This window comes from Drosophila suzukii, chromosome 2L (assembly GCF_043229965.1).
Source record: "Drosophila suzukii chromosome 2L, CBGP_Dsuzu_IsoJpt1.0, whole genome shotgun sequence".
Lineage (NCBI taxonomy): Eukaryota > Metazoa > Arthropoda > Insecta > Diptera > Drosophilidae > Drosophila > Drosophila suzukii.
Genome location: NC_092080.1, coordinates 5,881,333 through 5,900,437, shown reverse-complemented (window position 1 = coordinate 5,900,437; position 19,105 = coordinate 5,881,333). Strand labels below are relative to the sequence as shown.

The 19,105-nt window shown below is 40.0% G+C and overlaps 3 protein-coding genes across 3 annotated transcripts; 2 read left to right on the top strand and 1 right to left on the bottom strand.

Annotated features, from left to right (window-relative positions):
- Positions 1-256: 256 nt before the first annotated feature.
- Positions 257-15,783, top strand: LOC108019603 (fibroblast growth factor receptor 2). The gene is made up of 15 exons (XM_017087478.4): positions 257-1,002; positions 10,720-11,002; positions 11,358-11,460; positions 11,594-11,836; positions 12,124-12,307; positions 12,674-12,906; positions 12,967-13,007; positions 13,068-13,222; positions 13,286-13,325; positions 13,874-14,039; positions 14,099-14,253; positions 14,351-14,588; positions 14,647-14,773; positions 14,836-14,941; positions 15,080-15,783. The coding sequence occupies exons 2-15, from the start codon at positions 10,757-10,759 to the stop codon at positions 15,437-15,439; spliced, it is 2,397 nt and encodes a 798-aa protein (XP_016942967.3). The 5' UTR covers positions 257-1,002; positions 10,720-10,756; the 3' UTR covers positions 15,440-15,783.
- On the top strand, positions 5,594-8,598 carry LOC108019648 (facilitated trehalose transporter Tret1). The gene is made up of 5 exons (XM_017087535.4): positions 5,594-5,901; positions 6,205-6,437; positions 6,526-6,656; positions 7,532-7,884; positions 7,942-8,598. The coding sequence occupies exons 1-5, from the start codon at positions 5,826-5,828 to the stop codon at positions 8,559-8,561; spliced, it is 1,413 nt and encodes a 470-aa protein (XP_016943024.3). The 5' UTR covers positions 5,594-5,825; the 3' UTR covers positions 8,562-8,598.
- Positions 15,784-15,820: 37 nt separating the features above from the next.
- Fign (Fidgetin) lies at positions 15,821-18,412 on the bottom strand. The gene is made up of 7 exons (XM_017087524.4): positions 18,189-18,412; positions 17,691-18,123; positions 17,229-17,371; positions 17,060-17,157; positions 16,711-17,000; positions 16,193-16,612; positions 15,821-16,057 (listed from the first exon to the last, which is right to left on the bottom strand). Exons 1-7 carry the CDS (start codon positions 18,314-18,316, stop codon positions 15,938-15,940), a joined length of 1,632 nt encoding a protein of 543 aa, XP_016943013.3. The 5' UTR covers positions 18,317-18,412; the 3' UTR covers positions 15,821-15,937.
- Between the last annotated feature and the right edge of the window lie 693 nt (positions 18,413-19,105).

Below are 19,105 nucleotides of genomic sequence, written 5' to 3'. Positions count from 1 at the left end.
AAATTGATAAAGCATTTTGCTTTTGAATTATCTTTACAAACAAAGTGGCCTTATATGATTGTGACTTCTCCTAATCAAAGTACTGGTTTTTAATGAAATGAGAAAAAAAATGTTAATGAAGTATTTAATTTCTTATTCACATAAGTTATATTTCCCATTTATCTGGCACTGACTGTTAATGAAGAAAAATGCGTGGAGCGAAGCTTTTGCGTAAAAGCTCTCAGTAAATGCAAAAGCAACACTTGGTAGTCGGGAATTGTTATCATTCTGCCGCCAACGCTTGTTGCTTCAATGTGTGCCGGACTCCGCGTCGGCTACTTGATATTTCCGAAATACCGGTTGATTCGCTCATCTTTCTAACAATTTTTTGGCGCGCATTTCAAATTAAAAGTGTAACAAGTGACAAGTTAACCTTATAATGTGATTGATATATGCATCAATAAATTAAAGAAAGAATAAAGAAAATATAGATACGAAGTGTAAATAAAATATCACAGTGAAAGTGATATGCCATTTTACTAAGTGAACGAAAACGGAAACGGAAATGGGGCACACCTGCACAAAACAAGCATATACAAGTATGCCCCGTGAAATATGTGAAATTCAAGGAAATCATAATTAATGAAAATTAAAAAAGTCTAAAAATAAATAGCCACAAGTAAACAAAAAATGGAAATTTTATGTGAAGTTTATATGAATGAATGTGTAAACGGACAAACGGAAATTTAATTATTTTGCAAATATCCCGAATAAGTGCTGTGTGTGTTGGGATATCCATTTCCCTCCCCTGGCCCCACATACATAATAGCCCTGTATTTGTTTTTCTATGCCCCCCACAAAATAATACAAATTCGACGAGTGAATGTTTACTGGCCGGGCGAACAAATAGCCAAAATAAGTGTTGAACGTAAACAAAAACTTGAAATGATTGCGTCCGAAGTCATCAGCTGAAAAGTCAACATCCCAAAAACGATACCCCGAGTGAGGAGTGAAACGCAAATGGTGAGTCCCAATAAAAAAATTCTCAAATTGATAGAGTTTCTGGGCTTGAGCCTTCAGAGTTCTTGATTAGATAGCGCGCGAAACCCCGAATTTTTACCCGGTGAGAAGTGGTACCAGCCTGAGGAATTTCTTGGAACTCCCTAGTAATTTCTCTTGTTCGGTGCATTATTTTTATCGTTCGTTATTGATGATCGCTTCAATTGCGGCACGCACTGCGCAATTGATATTCCAGTTGACTCCGATCAATCTATCTATAGAAAGGGTGGCGTTGATTTCTCAGCCAGGTAATTGCCAGCGCTCACACCCCCTTTTGGGGACCCGAAAATATATACCCCCTGGAACGAAGTGGGCGCAGGGGAATTTCAATTTTTATTAAATTGGTCTACGGTTATTTTTCGATTTTCGGCCTCCAATTTTTCTTTTTTTTTCGGCGCGGTAGCGGCCACTTTAAGTGATAAGCAAAGTGTCGCCATTTTTACCCAGAATTTGTGATTGTGAATCGTATATGAGCTCTATATATATACACACACGACCTGTCAGTTTAGTTACTCCACTAATTATTGAACTAAAAATTATCACACTGTTTTAGCATGCTCACACCTGGGCTGGAGTTCCCTCACCCTGCCATTTTATTACAGCTTAAAAGCATGTTATTTATTATTGAGAGCATGGTCAACAAAGGGGGAGGCAACAACGCCCATGCGGTATCAATATATATACACCCTGCACATGATTAAGTAGCCTCATTTAATCTACTTAAACACGCGCCGAAATTGATAAATAATGGCAGCCAAAGAGTCAAACCCATTTAGCCAAACTCAACAATTTAATTACGCTGATTTAATTATTTAAATTCCAAAACTTTCTTGCTTTTTGTCAATTTTAAGATGATTAGCTACGGACTTGCAAAGAATTTTAAAGCGGGGGATCTACAAATATTTCATTTTGACTTTTAAACATTTTTAAACGAACCGCAAAAGAACTTCAAAAGAACTGCTCAAGCGAAAATTGTTACTAAAGTATGCTTTTTAATAAAACAGTTTGTTTTTACAAAAAGCAAGGTCAAGTAAACACGAAAGAAATTCTGTGGATGTCGAAATATTAATTTATGAAAGCTTTCAAAATTAAAGAGATACTCTTGCAAAACCTTTTTTGTTATGATTCTGAAGAAGCAGAATTAAGTTGGGAGAACTTTTAAATGATTATTATTTGATATTCATTTATATTTTTCTTTTCGAGAAGCAAGGAGTTGAGAATTCCTTTTGACTCGTAATTTGGTCCCCAAATAATATTTATAAATTCTATATCAGACGATTTCCGCTTGGTAGAGCAAAAACACACATGTGGAATAAAATTGAAGCCTTTTTCCAAAATAACTCAGTCCTGATAAATCACAAATTCTCACAGATGTTTCCTAGACGTCATACCTTAATTTTCTCTCTGATTTTTTTGTTTTTGTCAAATTGTTTTCTCTTGGCACATTTTCTGTACTATCTCACGAATACACTTAAATGCCCGTATATAATGGCGGTCGTAGTAGTATCTCATCAATTATTTTACGAGTAGTTGCCATTGGACCCAGACATTGAAAGCTTTAAAAGGCTGCCGCATATGGTAAACAATCCCAGGGACGATGAAACACACACAAGATTTAAGAGTCTTACGTTTATTTTTTCCGCTTTTGAATAATTTAGTTGTAAAGTGCAGCTTTTAAAAGGACTGTGACTGCTGACTTAAAATTTGACTACACGTGCTGGTTAAATGAAAAACATTTTAATGTCCTATAAATGCCTAGAATAACTACAGTAAAAGGCATTACAAGGATAATCCAATTGAACTGTGACAAATCGATTTATTTTTAAAAACCTCTCGGTTATTTACCGTAAATTTCATCACTGACCATTGACCACTGCAAAAATGTAAAGCCAAATTTAGTCGGTTCAGGTAGATTGCCAATAACCTCGGCAATTGGAGGGAATTTCCAAATTTTATTTTATGGACACATATATATCTGGACATTACCAGTTTAATGGCTTGCGCACATTCATACCTAGTTTAAAGTCCAATTGGGGCACTTAAGGTTGTTTGGCTGACACCTTATCACGGCTAAGTCATACCAAAAATAACCAAAGAAAACCCATAATTACTCTTACATTATTTTTATGAACCCGATAGCAATGACAATATATTTTATTTAAAATTGCCATAAATGTTAGTTTTATCAGTTTCACATGAGCAGCTCACATTTTTGGGCCTCGGCAACAGGCCATGTATGTATGTAGGTATTTAGTTTTTGGCTGGCGGCTGTTAAAAGCTGTGTGTACTTTTTCCCATCGAAATCGGCAAACCAAAACAAATTGTTCAAGTTGCCGTGAAATGGAAAACAAATTGAACTTATCAATAAATCGAGTGTGCGATAACGATTAGAAAAAAAACGTCCGTACAATGACGCGACCAAAATTTGCACCGAACCGAACCCAAAAACCTAAGAGCAGCAAATTTCTACACACATTCGTATCAAATGGGGCCCCAGTTTCAGGTAAGGAACTGCAGTAGAGATAAGGGCTTAAAGTCGTTGCTCTTGACAGGTATATATTTTTCATTTTATAACTCTAAAGAGAAGAGTTCGGTGAATTCCCCACCCTATCAGGACATTTTTAGACTTAGTAACTGAATATAAACTAAAACTGCTACCCTAATATCTCATTATTTCCCGTCAAACTTCAGTATTTTTTCAGTATTTAAGAGATTTCAGTTTGTTTGCCGGCCTTAACTTGGCACCGCCTGACACTTATGGAAACTTATCAATTGATTAAAACACAGGAATTTAATTTATGAGTATTCCTCATCTTTGTCTAGCCATTACTAACTTTGCTTAGAGCTTAAAATGTCAGGTGGTTAGACAGAATCGAAATCGGGGCACCTACCTCAAAAAAAGCTTTGAGCAAAGCACATAATATCTGGAAATTCTATGTTCTCTGCCTAGCTACGATTCTCTTATTGATTGCAATGTTCTTGGCACTTATCATACGATTTCAAACCACAACTTTTGACAGGCTTCCATTTCTCCTACAACCTCTTATCTGGGTGGTGTTTGCCACCCCAAAATGGTTAAAATGCGTCATGTTAGATATGTGGGAGAAAATGGATCCCCTGGTATTGGATATGAATAAAATGTGCGGGTCATTCTGCCGAAGTGAACGTAATACTAAATAATCTTTTGAGCCAGAACATAAGGCGAATGATTTTCATTATTTTTTCCCCATATATTAATTGGTTCCCTTTTCTACATCAAATGGAATATTTTACATAAGAAATGACGTTATTAGTCTAGTACTCTATTACTCAGAATCAGCCATAATCGGGTGTTGTTGACAAATCAAAGACTATACTAAATCATCATCATTATATCAGGGCAGTAAAAATGAGGCCAGTCAATTGATTCTTATCTACCCAAATAAAATGTATGTGTATATGATTATGGACTTTAACTTCAAAAATATAAACATGTTTATCTTGGTATCCCCCTATAAAAATTACTACACACATACAACGTTTAAGGGCAAAATACGCATGGGAAACCCTTAAAAAACTAATTTGGTTTTCATAGAGTGCACTGTGCATTTTCCCAAGAATTTTAGTTGTTGTGGTGGTATAACCCAACACCCAAGAAGCAATAAGCTACACTTTATTATTTAAACTACGCAAAATTGGTTACGAGTGCCAATAAATTCCCCTAGGTCAGGAAACTACGAGTAATTTAAAAAGAAATGTTGTAAGGGAAAATAGCTTGGTTGCAAAGTAGTAGCAATAGTAGTTTATTTTATGGTGAACCATTTTGTTATTCAAAGTACGTATTTGGTTACAATGGGGAAAGAATTTAGGAAAGAAGAAGTTCCTTTAAATGAAAATTATAAGGGAAAATATCTCGTGAGCTTTTATCTCATGATGATTAGCTGTGAATTTGTAAATCTAATGCCAACTCCCCGAAATTTTTGTGAAATACCACCCTAAAGTTTGTTTGTGCTCAATAAAAGTGTCACCATGTGTGTGTTTGCATCTAATAACAGTGTCACCCCAAAGAGTGTTTGCTCAACGTAATAGTGTGTCCATAATATACATTTAGTGACGCGTTAAAAGCGCGCGTGCTTTGTTATTTGAACTACGCAAATGGTGTTTGGAGTGCAAATAGATTCGTGTAGGTCGGGGAATCCGGTGCAGAATCTACGGAACATAACTTCAGAGAACGTCACAACTGAAGCGAAACTTTTTCCTACTTATTTCCGTTTGCCAACAAGCTGTGAACTTGGCATATAAACAGACGAGCCAAAAATATGACGCGAGGCCTATCCGGAAGATTTACTGATGTGTGCCGAGTATTACGGGGCAACAGCTTCGGGCTCCGGCTAACGGACACGGGTACCGCCCACCCAGACAAGCGGTGTGATGGATATGGACCCCAGCCGTAATCTGTAGCTGCCTCCCATTTCACAAACTGCGTAATCGTTGGCTGTTTCTTAGATGAAATAGTAGATGTTTACCCAAAGATTTAGATATGAATACGGTATAAATGGGGCCCCGAACCCCATTTCACAAGGCATTTTTGGACCGGAGTTACCCCGTTCAAGTTGGCGCGGCATTCTCAAGGGCACAGCACAGAGCATGGAAAAAGGATACCGGATCTTAAAGTTATCACGCAAGTGCTTTAAGGCAACCTAGGACCTTCTCCCCTTCGAGGCTCTCCAACTGTGATATACGAGATTCAAGGATCGACACCGAATCCTACAGGATATAAGTTCTAAGTTACAAGGAATCTCGCCAGGATGCTGCTGCTCAACATATTCCAATCGGGCATCTTCCAGCCGGAATATCGTCGCCAACTGCTGGTCTCTTTGAGTGGTATGTTTATGAAGATAAGATGGATTTACAGCTCAACTGGGGGAGTGGAAAGTTTTGGGTCTCTGGTGAATCCATGTCATGTTGCGGACAAAGAACTTGGCCAGGCTTAAATGAGATTTGGCAAGACTTCCCTGTGGAAGTGACCCAAAAAATAATTTGACACAAAGTCGACGACGGGATGAAAATTCAATTTCAAATTTCCCGCGTGTGTGCCTATGCAAATGAGCCACTTGAGCTGTTGATTCCCACTCGAGAGATGATGATGTCATATGTGCCAAAGTGCTGATCTAAGTGTTCTTGCAGCCACGCTGATAACCTTCTGCCATGGCATCGCCCTTGGTTGGCTGTCCCCCATGCTGCCCAAGCTCCTGTCCCCCCACGAGACGCCCCTGTCCTTCTCCATAGACGTTGGGGAGGCCTCCTGGCTGGGGGCTGTCATCAGCATTGGTGGCATAACCGGGAACTTTTCCTTTTCCTATCTGATGAACCGATTTGGCCGGAAAGTCTCAATTTACGCCCTCGCCGTACCGCACACGGTGAGTTTTCATCGCGGTTTTCCATTGATGCAGCTTAATTGATGGGTTTAAACGGTGGCATGTTCTTTTTTTGCCCTTTGATCCGTAGTGCATATGGTTCCTCTTCTACTTCGCCCAGAACATCGAGATGTTGTATGTGGCGCGGGTGTGTGCCGGCCTGACTGGCGGTGGCATGTTCGTGGTGCTGCCCATTTTCATCGGGGAAATCGCTGACAACAGGTGAGTGCAAAAAAAAACCCCGAGCAATCAATCCCCTTTTGGGATTTCACTAGCAGGATTACACTAGCAATCCGCTTACAATCACACGGGAAAAGAACAATAGGAATTTTTAATGTTTCTAATAATATTTCTTGCTACATTTTTTAAATATATGTTTTTAATAAAAAATAAAAACAGCTTTATGAACCCCCAAAGGGAATTTTTAATATTTGCATGCGGTGCATGTATAAAGAATTATAAAAGAAACCGCACAGCCGAACAATGGAATAAATTTGGGTTAACATGTCTATATATGGCATTAAAAATCTGCCTCCCAAACTCATTTAAGGACTAATAATATATATATTTTTTAGCAGTACATATGAAATCATACCCATATTAAGTTCATATAGTCCTTTTATATATATGGATGGCACATTTGTTTCTTTTCCTAATAATTTTTAAGCTTTTCAATAGTACTTTTCTAACAGAACATTCCCGAAACTGGATATTCCTGCATGGAAATTCCACATTGTTAATGCAATTTTCATGCAGAAATTTTTGTTTGACACTCTGCAATTTCCAGTTAAAAGCAAGCACTAATTTTTCAAATTGATTCGGCATGGCAATCTAAACTGCTCTTCAATAGCAGTTTGCAACATTTGTTGAACATTTATTCATTTACACACATTTATTCACATTTATTCAAAGGAAAAATGCTCTGCCAAATTACGATTTTGATTCTGACGCTGGTCTGATGACACACACTTACATTTCTTAAAACGTTATTTTCGTCCGAACTCCCGTGGTTTCCATGTACAGGCCAATTGAATGGATAGATAAATTTTCCAATTTAATTTGGGTTGATGATTGAATGTTCCCCCTTTGTTCCGCAGCATCCGCGGTCGCCTGTGCTCCTTTTTCACACTCACCATGAACACGGGCATAATGGTGGGCTTTGTGGTGTCCTCGCACATCGCCTACCATGTGATTCCCTGTGCTGTGGTGGGTCTTCCCCTGTTGTATGTGTTCCTGGCCACCCGGTATCCAGAGCCACCGCAGCAGCTCATCCGGTGGCAGCGGGTGGAGGAGGCGGAGCAATCCCTGAGGTTCTATCGCCGGTGCGATGGACCCAGTGTTTCGAAGGAGGCGGAGCGGGCCTACCAGAAGGAGTTCGACGAGATGCGACTGGCCATCCAGCAGCAGAACAAGGAGTCCGACGCCAATGGTCTAACCTTCTCCGATTTCCGTAAGGGGTATAATCCCTAGGTATATGATATATACTGATTTCCCATCCTAATTGCAGTTACCAAGCGCTCTTTGAAGGCTTTGTCCACTGGTTTGGTTTTGATGATAGCCAACATCTTTACGGGCACCTTCGCCTTCAACAACTACATGTCCAACATCTTTGATGCCGTGCACACCCAGCTGGATCCCAATACGAACACCATTATCATTGGAGCCGTGCAGATTCTGGGCACTTTGGCCAGTATATATCTGGTGGATCGCTATGGACGCAGAATCCTGCTGATATTATCCTGTGCCGGCAGTGGCATTGGAACTTCCGCCTTTGGACTCTACGCCTTCTATGCGGAAGAGCAGGAGGTGGACCTGTCCGCGTACTCCGCCTGGCTGCCCGTCACCCTGATGGCCTTCATCATCTTCATTGCCAATGTGGGCGTCATTTCGGTGACCATGGTGGTGCTGGTGGAGATCCTGCCGCAGAAGATAAGGGCGGTGGCCACCAGCTTCTGCCTGGGTTGCCTCAGCTTCTTCGCCTTCACCTCCCTGAAGACCTTCCCGCTGATGATGTTCCACCTGGGTCTGGCGGCCACCATGTGGTTCTGTGGCGCCGTCAGCGCCATCTGCCTCTTCTACGTGGTGGTCTGTCTGGAGGAGACCAAGGGTCGCTCCATCTATGACTAATCTCCTGTAGAATAAAGCTTATTGTTAACAGTTTCCATGTGGCACGTGTTGTTTTTCTTTAGTGGGTGGTGAGGGCGTTAAACCAAAACAAAGTAACCCCTGGAAACAGAAGCCCCAATAAAGAATAAAAAGAGAGCGGACACGGTTGATTTATGACCCACCAGTCATCAGCTAATGTCGTGCAAACAATTAGCTTTGTTGGCCTTTTTGTTCATAAGCACTCGCCCTGTTCCCCACCAACTTCACATGTTCTAAACAAAGGAAATCCTCGTTTCGCGGTAAACCGGAATTGAAAATTTAATTGCTTTTGCATCCATTTTCCAGCAGTTCGTAAAGCTGTTTGAGGTTTTAAGTTTTTTTTTGTATTTAAAGTAGATGTAATCCTTTGCACAAGTACAACTATGCTTCTCTGTTTGAGAGCTTAGCTTAGAATTCAAATACATTTTGTGGGTTAGCAATCGAAAGCTTCGCTTTGAAAAACTTATCCCAATTAAGTCACATAAAGGTGTGCAACCGAATAATTATTAGATGAACTAAATATTTCTTAAAGGCTTAAGATATAATGCTAATTAGAGGGAGTCACTAATACCTTTTGCGTGGGAAAATACCTTTTACTGCTTTAAGAATGTTCAGTGAAATCCCTATAAGTTGTAATTAAATATGTTATATGTCTCCTATGATTCCTAAATTTTATTATGACTGTCTTGTTCCCGAAAGTGCGTTACAAAATGTTTTTCTATTAATACTTATATATTTTCCAATTTAAATCAATAACACCCCAATATTAAATTACGTTTCTAAAGTCACTCTAAACATTAAACTACCTTTAAAATGTGAGTGCTCTTGGAATAGGTCATTGGTTATACCATCAAGACGAGTAAATAAAAGTCAACTTGCTGATTCACCTCGATTACGATTGCGATAGCGATACCAATCCGGACTTTATGCGTTATTTATGATTTTTAAAAATGTCTAAGCAATTTCCCAGAATAGTATCAATCCTCTCTGGCTTTTTATTCTATTATGTATCAATGACTAGCTTTTATTCTGTGCTAAATTAACAATCGATAAACCATCTATATTTAGTCATCGATTAACCTTTATCAGCTACATTTGCTTTCTTATCGATAAATCAATTTTGCTTATGAATTTTTTATTGAAGAGTTATTTATGAAATTCATTTTTTTTTTAAATTGACTAATTTTTTAGGAAAGTCTTGGTCTTTTTAAAGTCAGGTAAAAACTGATTATATTTCGGGCTTGTTGTTGTACACTGTTCGTGAGTCGGCAGAGAATGAGCAGAGCTATTCCCCAAGCTGCCGACCGATGACTTTAAAGCTTTTAAAGTTCCACTTGACCGGTCGCTCCGCTAAAAACACTTTTAACTGTCCATGTTTCTGAAAATTGATAAGAAGATGGAGGCACGTGCCCGGTTGAGTTGCTATCACCTGCAAGGTGTATCTTTGTTTTCGCTGGTCGGTAAATAACTGATTTTAAGTGCAGTAAACTACTTTAATTACTTTTCTTACTCTCGGGGCTTCTGTTATTTTCCCAAAGTCTCAACTTTGAAGAGCAACAAAAGGCAGTCGCCAATACAAATATTTGTTGAATATTTTTCCCAACCTGGGAGGGAAACCGCGAATAATTAGTTTGGCTTCGCATTGTGTGAGGTCAAATGGAAAAGGAATTCGAAATATGAGCATGTAGTTTTGCTGTCCTGAATTCCCTAATTTGAATTTGAACCATTGACCCACCTCCGCACTTTCCATCGGTGTTTACACTGGTATTAAGTGACATAATTTGTGTGCGCATTTCGGAATTGATGTAACGCTTTGAGGATGATCAAAGGTCGGGGGGCTTGAACTCCCTTTGAAAGGTGCCTTTATGTATGCAACAATACATTACGTTTCTTTATTGCTGCACACATTCAGGCGCATTTCTATTATATCAAAACCTTTGAGTTATTTCTAATGATGACCTGCTTTATTTATGTCAGATTCTGTTTGATGTTTATTTTTCTTAGAATTTCAGTTTTGAAAATAAAATTGTATTTAATATTTAGTCTCTTTAGTTTTTTTTTAAGTTGTTGTCGTGTTTTGTAAGGGTTGATAAATTATTATTATTGTTTAAAATAATATTTCGATGTTTTCTTTTTTAAGTAAACACAGTAAATAATGTGGAGGCCAGCTCATCAGAATGCATCATTCGAACAACATTCGAAATAGGATAGTGTTGATTTTGTGGCTTATGCTTGCATATGAAGCCTTGGGCCAAAGTCTTGGGCAACACAACACCACAACCACACCCGGCAATCCGACAATGATATCACTGGTCCAGAGTGGGGATGTGGACCCAGAGACAGCCCTGATGGAATCCCATCGGTATGTCACCGGTTTGCCCGGACCAAAGGCCCAGGACCCCCTAACCAGAATGCGTCTAAATGTGAGTACACTCAAAAAATTCAATTGTATTATGTGGTGTAATCTAAAAAAATGTTAAGTGAATATAAATCTTGTTCGTGTAATAAAAATATTAGATTATACAAATATGCTTAAAAAAGTGTTTTAAAAAAATAAGAGTTTGTTACATTTAACTAACAAAAATCTGTTTAAAATGGTTCATTTATTTTTGGTGTATTAGTAAAAGTTTTGCAGTAATTTTCTGAGCTATTCCATAAATAATATTTAAGTTCACATTATGCATTTAAAGGTTAAAGGTTAAAGTAGGTGCTATTTTGTTTTTGTTTTTGTGTATCACCCTTGTGGGGTTCATTCAATTTTGAATCTGAATTTTCCAGCCAACACCTGATGGTGAAATCACAGAGCTGAGCACAAACGTAACGCTCTATATGGAGAAAATCCCACGCCTACAGGTGCGATGGCAGGACAATTTGCCGGAAGGTAGGAGTTTTATCTTTTTGGTCCGATATATAGGAATTAGTCGCTTTGACAATCCGAATTAAATGGGAACTAGGGACCCCCAAGGCAATATCTCTAATTATGGGGTATTGTTCTCGTTTTCATTTTATTGCAGGCACTTCCTACAATGTCCTCGTAAGTGCGGTAAACAACAGTCGTTGTCCTGATGCGCCGTGCAGTGAGTACGGAATCAAGCAGAAAAAGTTGACTTCCGAATCCCACTTCGTAAACCTGCCAGTAAATCCCAATCTGAACGTCGAGTCGGTGGACTGCAACTACATGTTCGGCTGCCAGTACCAGGTCATTGTGGAGACCTCCAATGCGATGGTCAGGCGGTCTGCCCGCGTTTATATTCCTCGTAAGTTCCTTTGAGGGGTTTGAGATCCTAAAAAATATATATATATATAAAATATATAAATATAATATATTAGTACTCCTTCTAATCATTTCTCACCTATAAGATTGGGTGCATGTCATAACGCCAAAGGGCTCTGTAACACTTTTGAAAGTGTCATATCGCCCCCAGATAATAATTATTAAATGATTATGATGAAATGGTTTTAAGCTATTTCTGTATGGCGTATGGCACGCACCCATCAGTTTAATATTGATTTCCGATAATTAATAAATGTCTATTCCCAATAGAGTGTCTGGAGGGCAAATGCTCCTGCCAATTGGCGCCCACGCCGCCAAAGGTCCTGGCCTTGGGCAAAATGCTAAATAACGAGACCATCAGCATCAATGTCTCGATCCTGGCCAGCGAGCTGTTGCGCAAGGAGCAGGACTCCCATCTGCACGAGACATTGAGGACCTACAAAATGCAATTGAAGTGAGTACTCTCAGCGGGAGGCATCTACATTACAATGCATCGTAATGGCTCAACTGAATATAGCAATCAAATTAAATGTATCCTGTATCCTGTGTCATGTTGTACATAATTGTTTACTTCTGTTAGATATTTAAACCTAAATTGCTTGCATTTTCCGGCATTTGGTCATGGGTCCTTTGGTACATGTCAACTTAATACAACATATGTTTGTACATTTAAATATGCACCATTAAATTATCATACTCGTTCCATTACAATTGAAAACTACAGATGTATTCGTAAAGAAAAAAAAGAAAATCTTACAGTTGTAATAAATAAAAGAGATGAATTGCGAAAAGTAACACATTTACGAACATTAAATTGCAGAATAAATGAGGAGACAAACCCCTCGCTTCCCTGGGGCGGGGTTTTGAAGCACCTGATGACCCGCGTTTACAAACTCAGCGAACTGAACTTCAGGCCAACGCCCAAGGGATTCGAGGGCATCATGAAACTGGGTCTGGGAACGCAGCTCAAGGAGAAGGCCTCGCTCAGTGTGCAGGCAGTCATCGTCGATCCATCGGGATGCGAGGGACCCCGCAGCGTTACCAAGGTGCCGGGTAAGTGAATCGCACTCCGTGATTTAATCCCATTTGCATTTACATTTTGTATTCGAAAAGTGCCCGCCAATTCCGTTCTGCTAACTGAAGGAGACAGTGTGGTAAGTCTGAATGAATAAATGTTTAATTTAAAAACATATAACCAATTGTTTCCCGCGCAGAGCAACTCCATCATTGTGATGAGCGGCATGCTGATTGCCATTATCCTGGCTGGCCTGATTATGCTGCTCCTGCGACGACGTCGGGCCAGGAAAACTGCCAAGCTACGAAAGCAGGAGCAGATCTATATCCAGACATTTGCCACCTCCGCCATTGAGTGAGTTTATGGAGGGGTTATCACATGAAATGTGCTAATCCTGGGTAACCTTCTTTCTTTCAGAATGGAGGATAATGTCAACTATGTGGACAAGTACGTGGAGGTAGGTTATTTACATCCTCATTGTTCTCTTAACAAGTTTACAGGGAAAAACAATACATTCATCAATTCAGAAATGTGCATCCAATCAGTTTGCAGTATTGTGAAATGATACATAGTAACTTAATTATAGCAGATTGATTGCTGTTTGTCAGGTTTTTTTTTCCATCTTACAGCCTACGTAGGTCCTTGTTTTTCAAAGAACTACTCATTTAAATTTTAATTTGATACAGGAAAATAGGCTCTGTATGCAGGAATATCAAATAGCATATTATAGCAGATTGATTGCTATTTGTCATTTGTTTTTTTGGTTTTCCTATTTTAAAAGCCTTTAAGCACATTGTTTTACAAAGGAATTGATTACACATTTAAATTTAAACTTAATAAAGGAAAATAATTATAGCCGATTGCTGATTGTCATTTTTGTTTTCCAATTAAAAGCCATGTAGCATATTGTTCTTCAAAGGAAATGATTGCACATTTAAATTAAAACATGACAAGGGAAAATAAGCTCTCAATCCTAAAATCCGAAAATTATCTGTTTCTCTGCAGAAGTCACAGGTCCTGGGATTGGCAGACATCTTTGAGGTCCCCCACTCGGCCATCCAAATTGGCCGGATGTTGGGCGAGGGAGCCTTTGGTGAAGTGCACGAGGCCACTGCGGTTAACTTGCGCCGGATGAGGGGCACCACCATTGTGGCAGTGAAGCAGCTGAAACGTGAGTTTATACTCGTAGCTCAAAAGAATCCAAAAGCCAGCTGGATATTCCCTTTTCAGCCAATCCCAAGGCGGATGAGGTGGCGGAGTTCCTGGCCGAGATCGAGATGCTCAAGGGTGTGGGCACGCACCACAATGTCGTCTGCTTTCTGGGATGCTGCACCATCAAGCCGCCCTACCTGATGATCATGGAGTACGTGGGAAAGGGGAATTTGGTAATTAATTGTGTCTTTAAAGTTATAAATATTTGTTCTTATAGGTAGTATATTAAATCATTAAATATGCTAAAATTTAACTTACATTATTCTACAGCTGAGCTACTTGCGAACGGTGCGCCAGGAGGCGGGCAAGCTGAAGAATCGTAATGCCAACTACACCACCTGCAGACCCATTTCGAGCAGGACCAACGGCACTTCCTCGCCCAAGTCGCAGAGCGTAAACTACATTGAATTGAAGGCATCCAGCCAGACCATTGAATTGGTCCAGGTCCAGGACGATTCCAGTGCCAGCATGAACGGTCCTCGGCAGCCACCGCCCTCCTTTGCCGAAAGTAAGCCATTTCGAAAGTCCAATTAGGGGGGAACTAACAAGCGATTACTAATTTGCAGCCACTTACACCATTGTCGAGGATGAGGATGCCTTTGAGTACATACTGGACAACAAGGAGCTGCACAATTTCGCCCTGCAAATTGCCAACGGAATGCGGTTTCTGGAAGAACAGGAAATAACGCATCGGTAGGGGATATTAATAGACACTCTGTGAAAGGGGTTTTAGTTTTTTCTTTTTTTTTTTTAAGTGACCTGGCTGCGCGAAATGTATTGATTGACAGCAACAAGACCCTGAAAATATCAGATTTTGGTCTTTCCAGACATGGAATTTATACGAACACAAGGACGCGAAAGGTAATTACAATACTAAAGATGATATTATTAATATTATTATTATTGAATATAAAGTAGTTTACTAAAACTAATGTTATTCCTTGACTAACAGGTAATTTTAGTGACATAATATTTATTATTCCATACCCTCCATTGTAGCTCCCTCTTCGCTGGCTGTCCATCGAAGCCATTCGCGACAATGTCTACTCCAGCAAGAGCGATATCTGGGCCTATGGCGTAGTGCTCTGGGAGATTGGGACCTTGGGGGCCTCGCCATATCCCACGATCAGCAACAGCGAGCTGATCCCATTCCTGATGGCGGGAAACCGCCTGCAGCGGCCGGAGATCTGCACCCCGCAGGTGTACACCATCATGCTGCAGTGCTGGCTGGAGGATCCCGAGGAACGGCCCACCTTCGACGCCCTGTACAGGGTCCTCAGTCCAAAGACCACCTACGTGGACATCAACAGTCTGAGTGATGACTACGTCTTTCCGCCGATTAGCGAGAATAGGGAATAAACTATTGTATATATCGTTTTAGGTGTACTGTAGTTCTAAACGTCCTCAATCGTTAATAGTTAAATGTGCAGTACTGTCTTTAAGGTTTAAATTCGATAATTGTTACAAGTCTACTATGGTATTCAACTATTCATGCTGTACAAATATCTCCGTCTGTGTGTGCACAATGCAGAGTTCAAAATGTGCCGGAACAAAGTTTTCAATTAAGTACAACTTTAGTTAGTAGTCAGTAAGATCTAATGTTTAGGATATCTACATCCATTAGTTTTTCGCTTGATATGTAATTTATTGTAAGGTAATTAATGTAATTAAAAGGACTTTGCAGTCTGCTGTATACGAACGTAGTTTTGATGTGCTGTGAGATTTCGACATATGTATATGTATGAAGTATATATAAAAATTAATTTTATTTCATATCTAATTGTTAGACTTCATTTAGCGTTCATGCGTTACTTCAAAGTATTAATAAAAATGAAGTTATAAAATTCCTGTATGTTTTTAATGTCGGACGCCATAAATGTCATTCCAGGCCTCAAATTGCTTGCAGTCATCGGCAGAAACGCTTTTCGAGATATCCCTTAAAGCCTGTTTAAAATCAATTATGGTAACGGCGGGCAACTGAAAGGAAACAAGAGGATAATTTATGAGAATTCGCTGTCTGAAATAAATCATTTTTCAGAGTAATTAAAGGACTTTTACCTTGCAACCCTAGAACTCAGTAATTGTTAGTCCTCTGAGGATAAATAACCATACCTGATGCGTTTCGATGACCTCCATTTGATCGGGTGTCAGCAGGCGAAGAGGAGCCATAGAAGCGTAGCGGCACAGCGAGTCCACATCCGCTCCTGAGTAGCCATCGGTGAGCTCGGCCAGCTCATTAATTTCCGTAGCATCCAGGCTGTGCTTCACCTGTCGCAGTATCTTTTCTATGATTTTCTGGCGCGCCTCCTTCGTGGGCAGCGGCACATACAAGCGGCGCACAAATCGCCGACGCACCGCCTCGTCCAACTCCTGCGGCCGGTTGGTGGCTCCTATTACCAGCAGCCTAACCTCCTCATTACTGGCAGCGCCATCCAGGTGGATGAGAAACTCGTTCTTCAGTCGCAGAGTGCTCTCGTTCTCGTTCCCCGAACGCTTTGACAGCAGAGAATCGACTTCGTCTATGAAGATGATCTGAAACAAATGGGCAGTGCATTAACTAGCAGGAAATTATAGATTATATTGTAGATTGTTATTTAAGTAGCAAGTCTAAAAATGGCTGGGCCACGTACAGCAGGCTGATGTGCAGCGGCCACGGCGAACAATGTCTTAACCAGCTTCTCTGCTTCGCCGACCCACTTGGAGGTTAGGGAGGATGGATTGATGCTGAAGAACTTGGCCTTGGCCTGAGATGCAATGCTCCTGGCGATAAGTGTTTTCCCAGTGCCAGGTGGGCCGAATAAGAGAACCCCCCTAGGCGGAGACCGCACACCCGTGAACAAATCTGGCCGACGCAGCGGCATTATAATGGCTTCCAGGAATGTGGACTTGGCGGATTCCAGACCCGCAATATCTTCCCATGCTGAAAGGGCAACATATTATGTCCCTGGCGGTTTCGAATGCATGTATGAAATAACTCACCGACGTGTTTGAAATCGTGCATGCTTTCTCCGAGAATTTGCTCCACCATCTTGGGATCCAAATGGGCCAGGTTGGGTGGTAGATTGCTGCTGGCGTTGCTGCACTCGTGGGGATTCGATTAAAATTAAAAATGAATGACAAATTCAGGAAATATAAGACTTCTACTCACGAGCTTGTGGAGCTCTCATTACTTCCCATGGGCGATACAAACTTCGAGCTAACAGTGCGTTTTCCACCCAGCGTTTTCTTCCTAAAGTTCATCATGTCGGTTGGAGATGCAGTCGATTCATTAGCAGCATGTTGCCTGTTTTTCTGAGAATTTAGAATAAAGACGGTAATATATGTATGTACAGTGAAGAGATGTGGTGCTCATAGATTTAATTAGCTCAATAATACATCGTTTCACTTGGAAACATATGAAAGCCAATTATTCAGACATTTCTCAGAAAATCAATTCCAAGTGCAAGTCAAATTTGGGTTCCCAGAAAACCGACTCTAAGTGCAAGTCAAACTCAGGCATCCCAGAAATTCTTCGAGCTTAATGCAAACTGTTTAAAGTTACTTAGCTCACTGAAAATCTCTGTTTGGATGGAAAATTACACAGATTGGTATTTCCTTCGAGAGAACCCACCTTCAGTTCGTCCAGGACTAGTTGCTCCCGGGCAGTACGAAAGCCAAAGCCATTTTGGGATGCATCCTGCGGTGGAACCTGATGTCCTTTTTTGATACCCTTATCCGGATCCTTCCCAGAGGCAGTCGGAAAATTCATTGTTTGATTGGGTTTAACTTGGGCTGGGGTTTTTAAGGAAGCGGCTTGTAATGCACTCAAGGTCATCTCCGTTTTCCCACAACTCTCGTACGAGGTCCTGCATTTCGGATCAAAATCCACATCCTGTGGCATTTCGAAAATATAATCTTCTCGTTTTATCTCTGATTTCGTCCTGCGGCTTTTCTTTATTGTTTCCTGGCATTGATTTAAGCGCTCCACCATTGTCTGCTCGGTACTTTCGTGTTTTTCCAGCTTTTCCTGATGTTCTTTTGTTACAGCAAAGAGGGTTGAGTCTCTGCAATCAGGATTTTCATTAACATATTAAAGTATATGTATATTATTTTTAATATTTGTAATTACCTTGTTTGTTGGCATAGCAAAAGTAGTTGCCTTCGCCAGGCATTCTGTTTTTGGGCATTCGAGGCTTCTGTGGATTTAATTGTGGCCTCACAGGCAGCAAATTGTTTAATCCATAGCTGCTCGGTCATTTTGGTTTAAATATAACAAGTTAAAATACTATTAATTTCTTGTAAATTTATTAAATGAAAACAAAAACAGGCGGCAAAAAATCAGCTGTTGCCCGGGCAAGTTTTCCAGCAGTCAGCTATTGTGTGTACTTGCGATCGTTTCTCATCGATTGTTATCGCTAGGTTCTTAGGCCCCGTTTACACTATGGTGCTAGCTGGGTATTTTAAAAAGGATTATGTAGGCAAATACTTATTTTGAACACATCCTTCGAAAATGGAGAGTGTCTATATCTTAAGGAAAAAAGGTATATACTATATCTTTCGTAGCAGTTGTGGGCCAAATCAAAACCGCCAAAGGATTACCTCTTACCTTATTACCTTAATCATTTGTAAACGCATTTCCGGCGTAATCAAGTTAAGAACAATCTCGTTTGGGAAACCCTTGGCAGTGATTAAACCTATATGTGTAATTAGTTTGGTGTTTGCATGCTTGATTATTTGATTCATACCATTAATGCACTGGGTCTATAACGTGTGTTAATGACAGCTTTCAGTTGATTAAGTTTGGTACTTTGTAATTAGCACGGTGTTTTCGTGCTTGGCTTTCGATTTATTCCTTTTAATCAGTCGATAATGTGGGTAAATGACATGCTTACAGCATTAATGGTATTTTGTAAACTTCAAGGTAGAAAATAACTGGTCAAATCTATAATTTTACTTCAATTTTTTATTTTTAAATACTTTTAAACTCATGTTTGTAAACGATTATAGCCATTAAAGCTTTAATAAATAACAATCTTAAATAATAGT

Excerpts from the sequence above, each read along its gene's own strand:
- LOC108019603 (XM_017087478.4), top strand. The coding sequence starts at position 10,757 with ATGCATCATTCGAACAACATTCGAAATAGGATAGTGTTGATTTTGTGG. Across the intron at positions 11,003-11,357 it reads TAACCAGAATGCGTCTAAAT|CCAACACCTGATGGTGAAAT; the intron begins GTGAGTACACTC and ends TGAATTTTCCAG. Across the intron at positions 11,461-11,593 it reads GCAGGACAATTTGCCGGAAG|GCACTTCCTACAATGTCCTC; the intron begins GTAGGAGTTTTA and ends ATTTTATTGCAG.
- Fign (XM_017087524.4), bottom strand. The coding sequence starts at position 18,316 with ATGACCGAGCAGCTATGGATTAAACAATTTGCTGCCTGTGAGGCCACA. Across the intron at positions 17,372-17,690 it reads TAGTCCTGGACGAACTGAAG|AAAAACAGGCAACATGCTGC; the intron begins GTGGGTTCTCTC and ends CTAAATTCTCAG. Across the intron at positions 16,613-16,710 it reads CCGCTGCACATCAGCCTGCT|ATCATCTTCATAGACGAAGT; the intron begins GTACGTGGCCCA and ends CATTTGTTTCAG.
- LOC108019648 (XM_017087535.4), top strand. The coding sequence starts at position 5,826 with ATGCTGCTGCTCAACATATTCCAATCGGGCATCTTCCAGCCGGAATAT. Across the intron at positions 6,438-6,525 it reads CCCTCGCCGTACCGCACACG|TGCATATGGTTCCTCTTCTA; the intron begins GTGAGTTTTCAT and ends TTTGATCCGTAG. Across the intron at positions 6,657-7,531 it reads GGGGAAATCGCTGACAACAG|CATCCGCGGTCGCCTGTGCT; the intron begins GTGAGTGCAAAA and ends TTTGTTCCGCAG.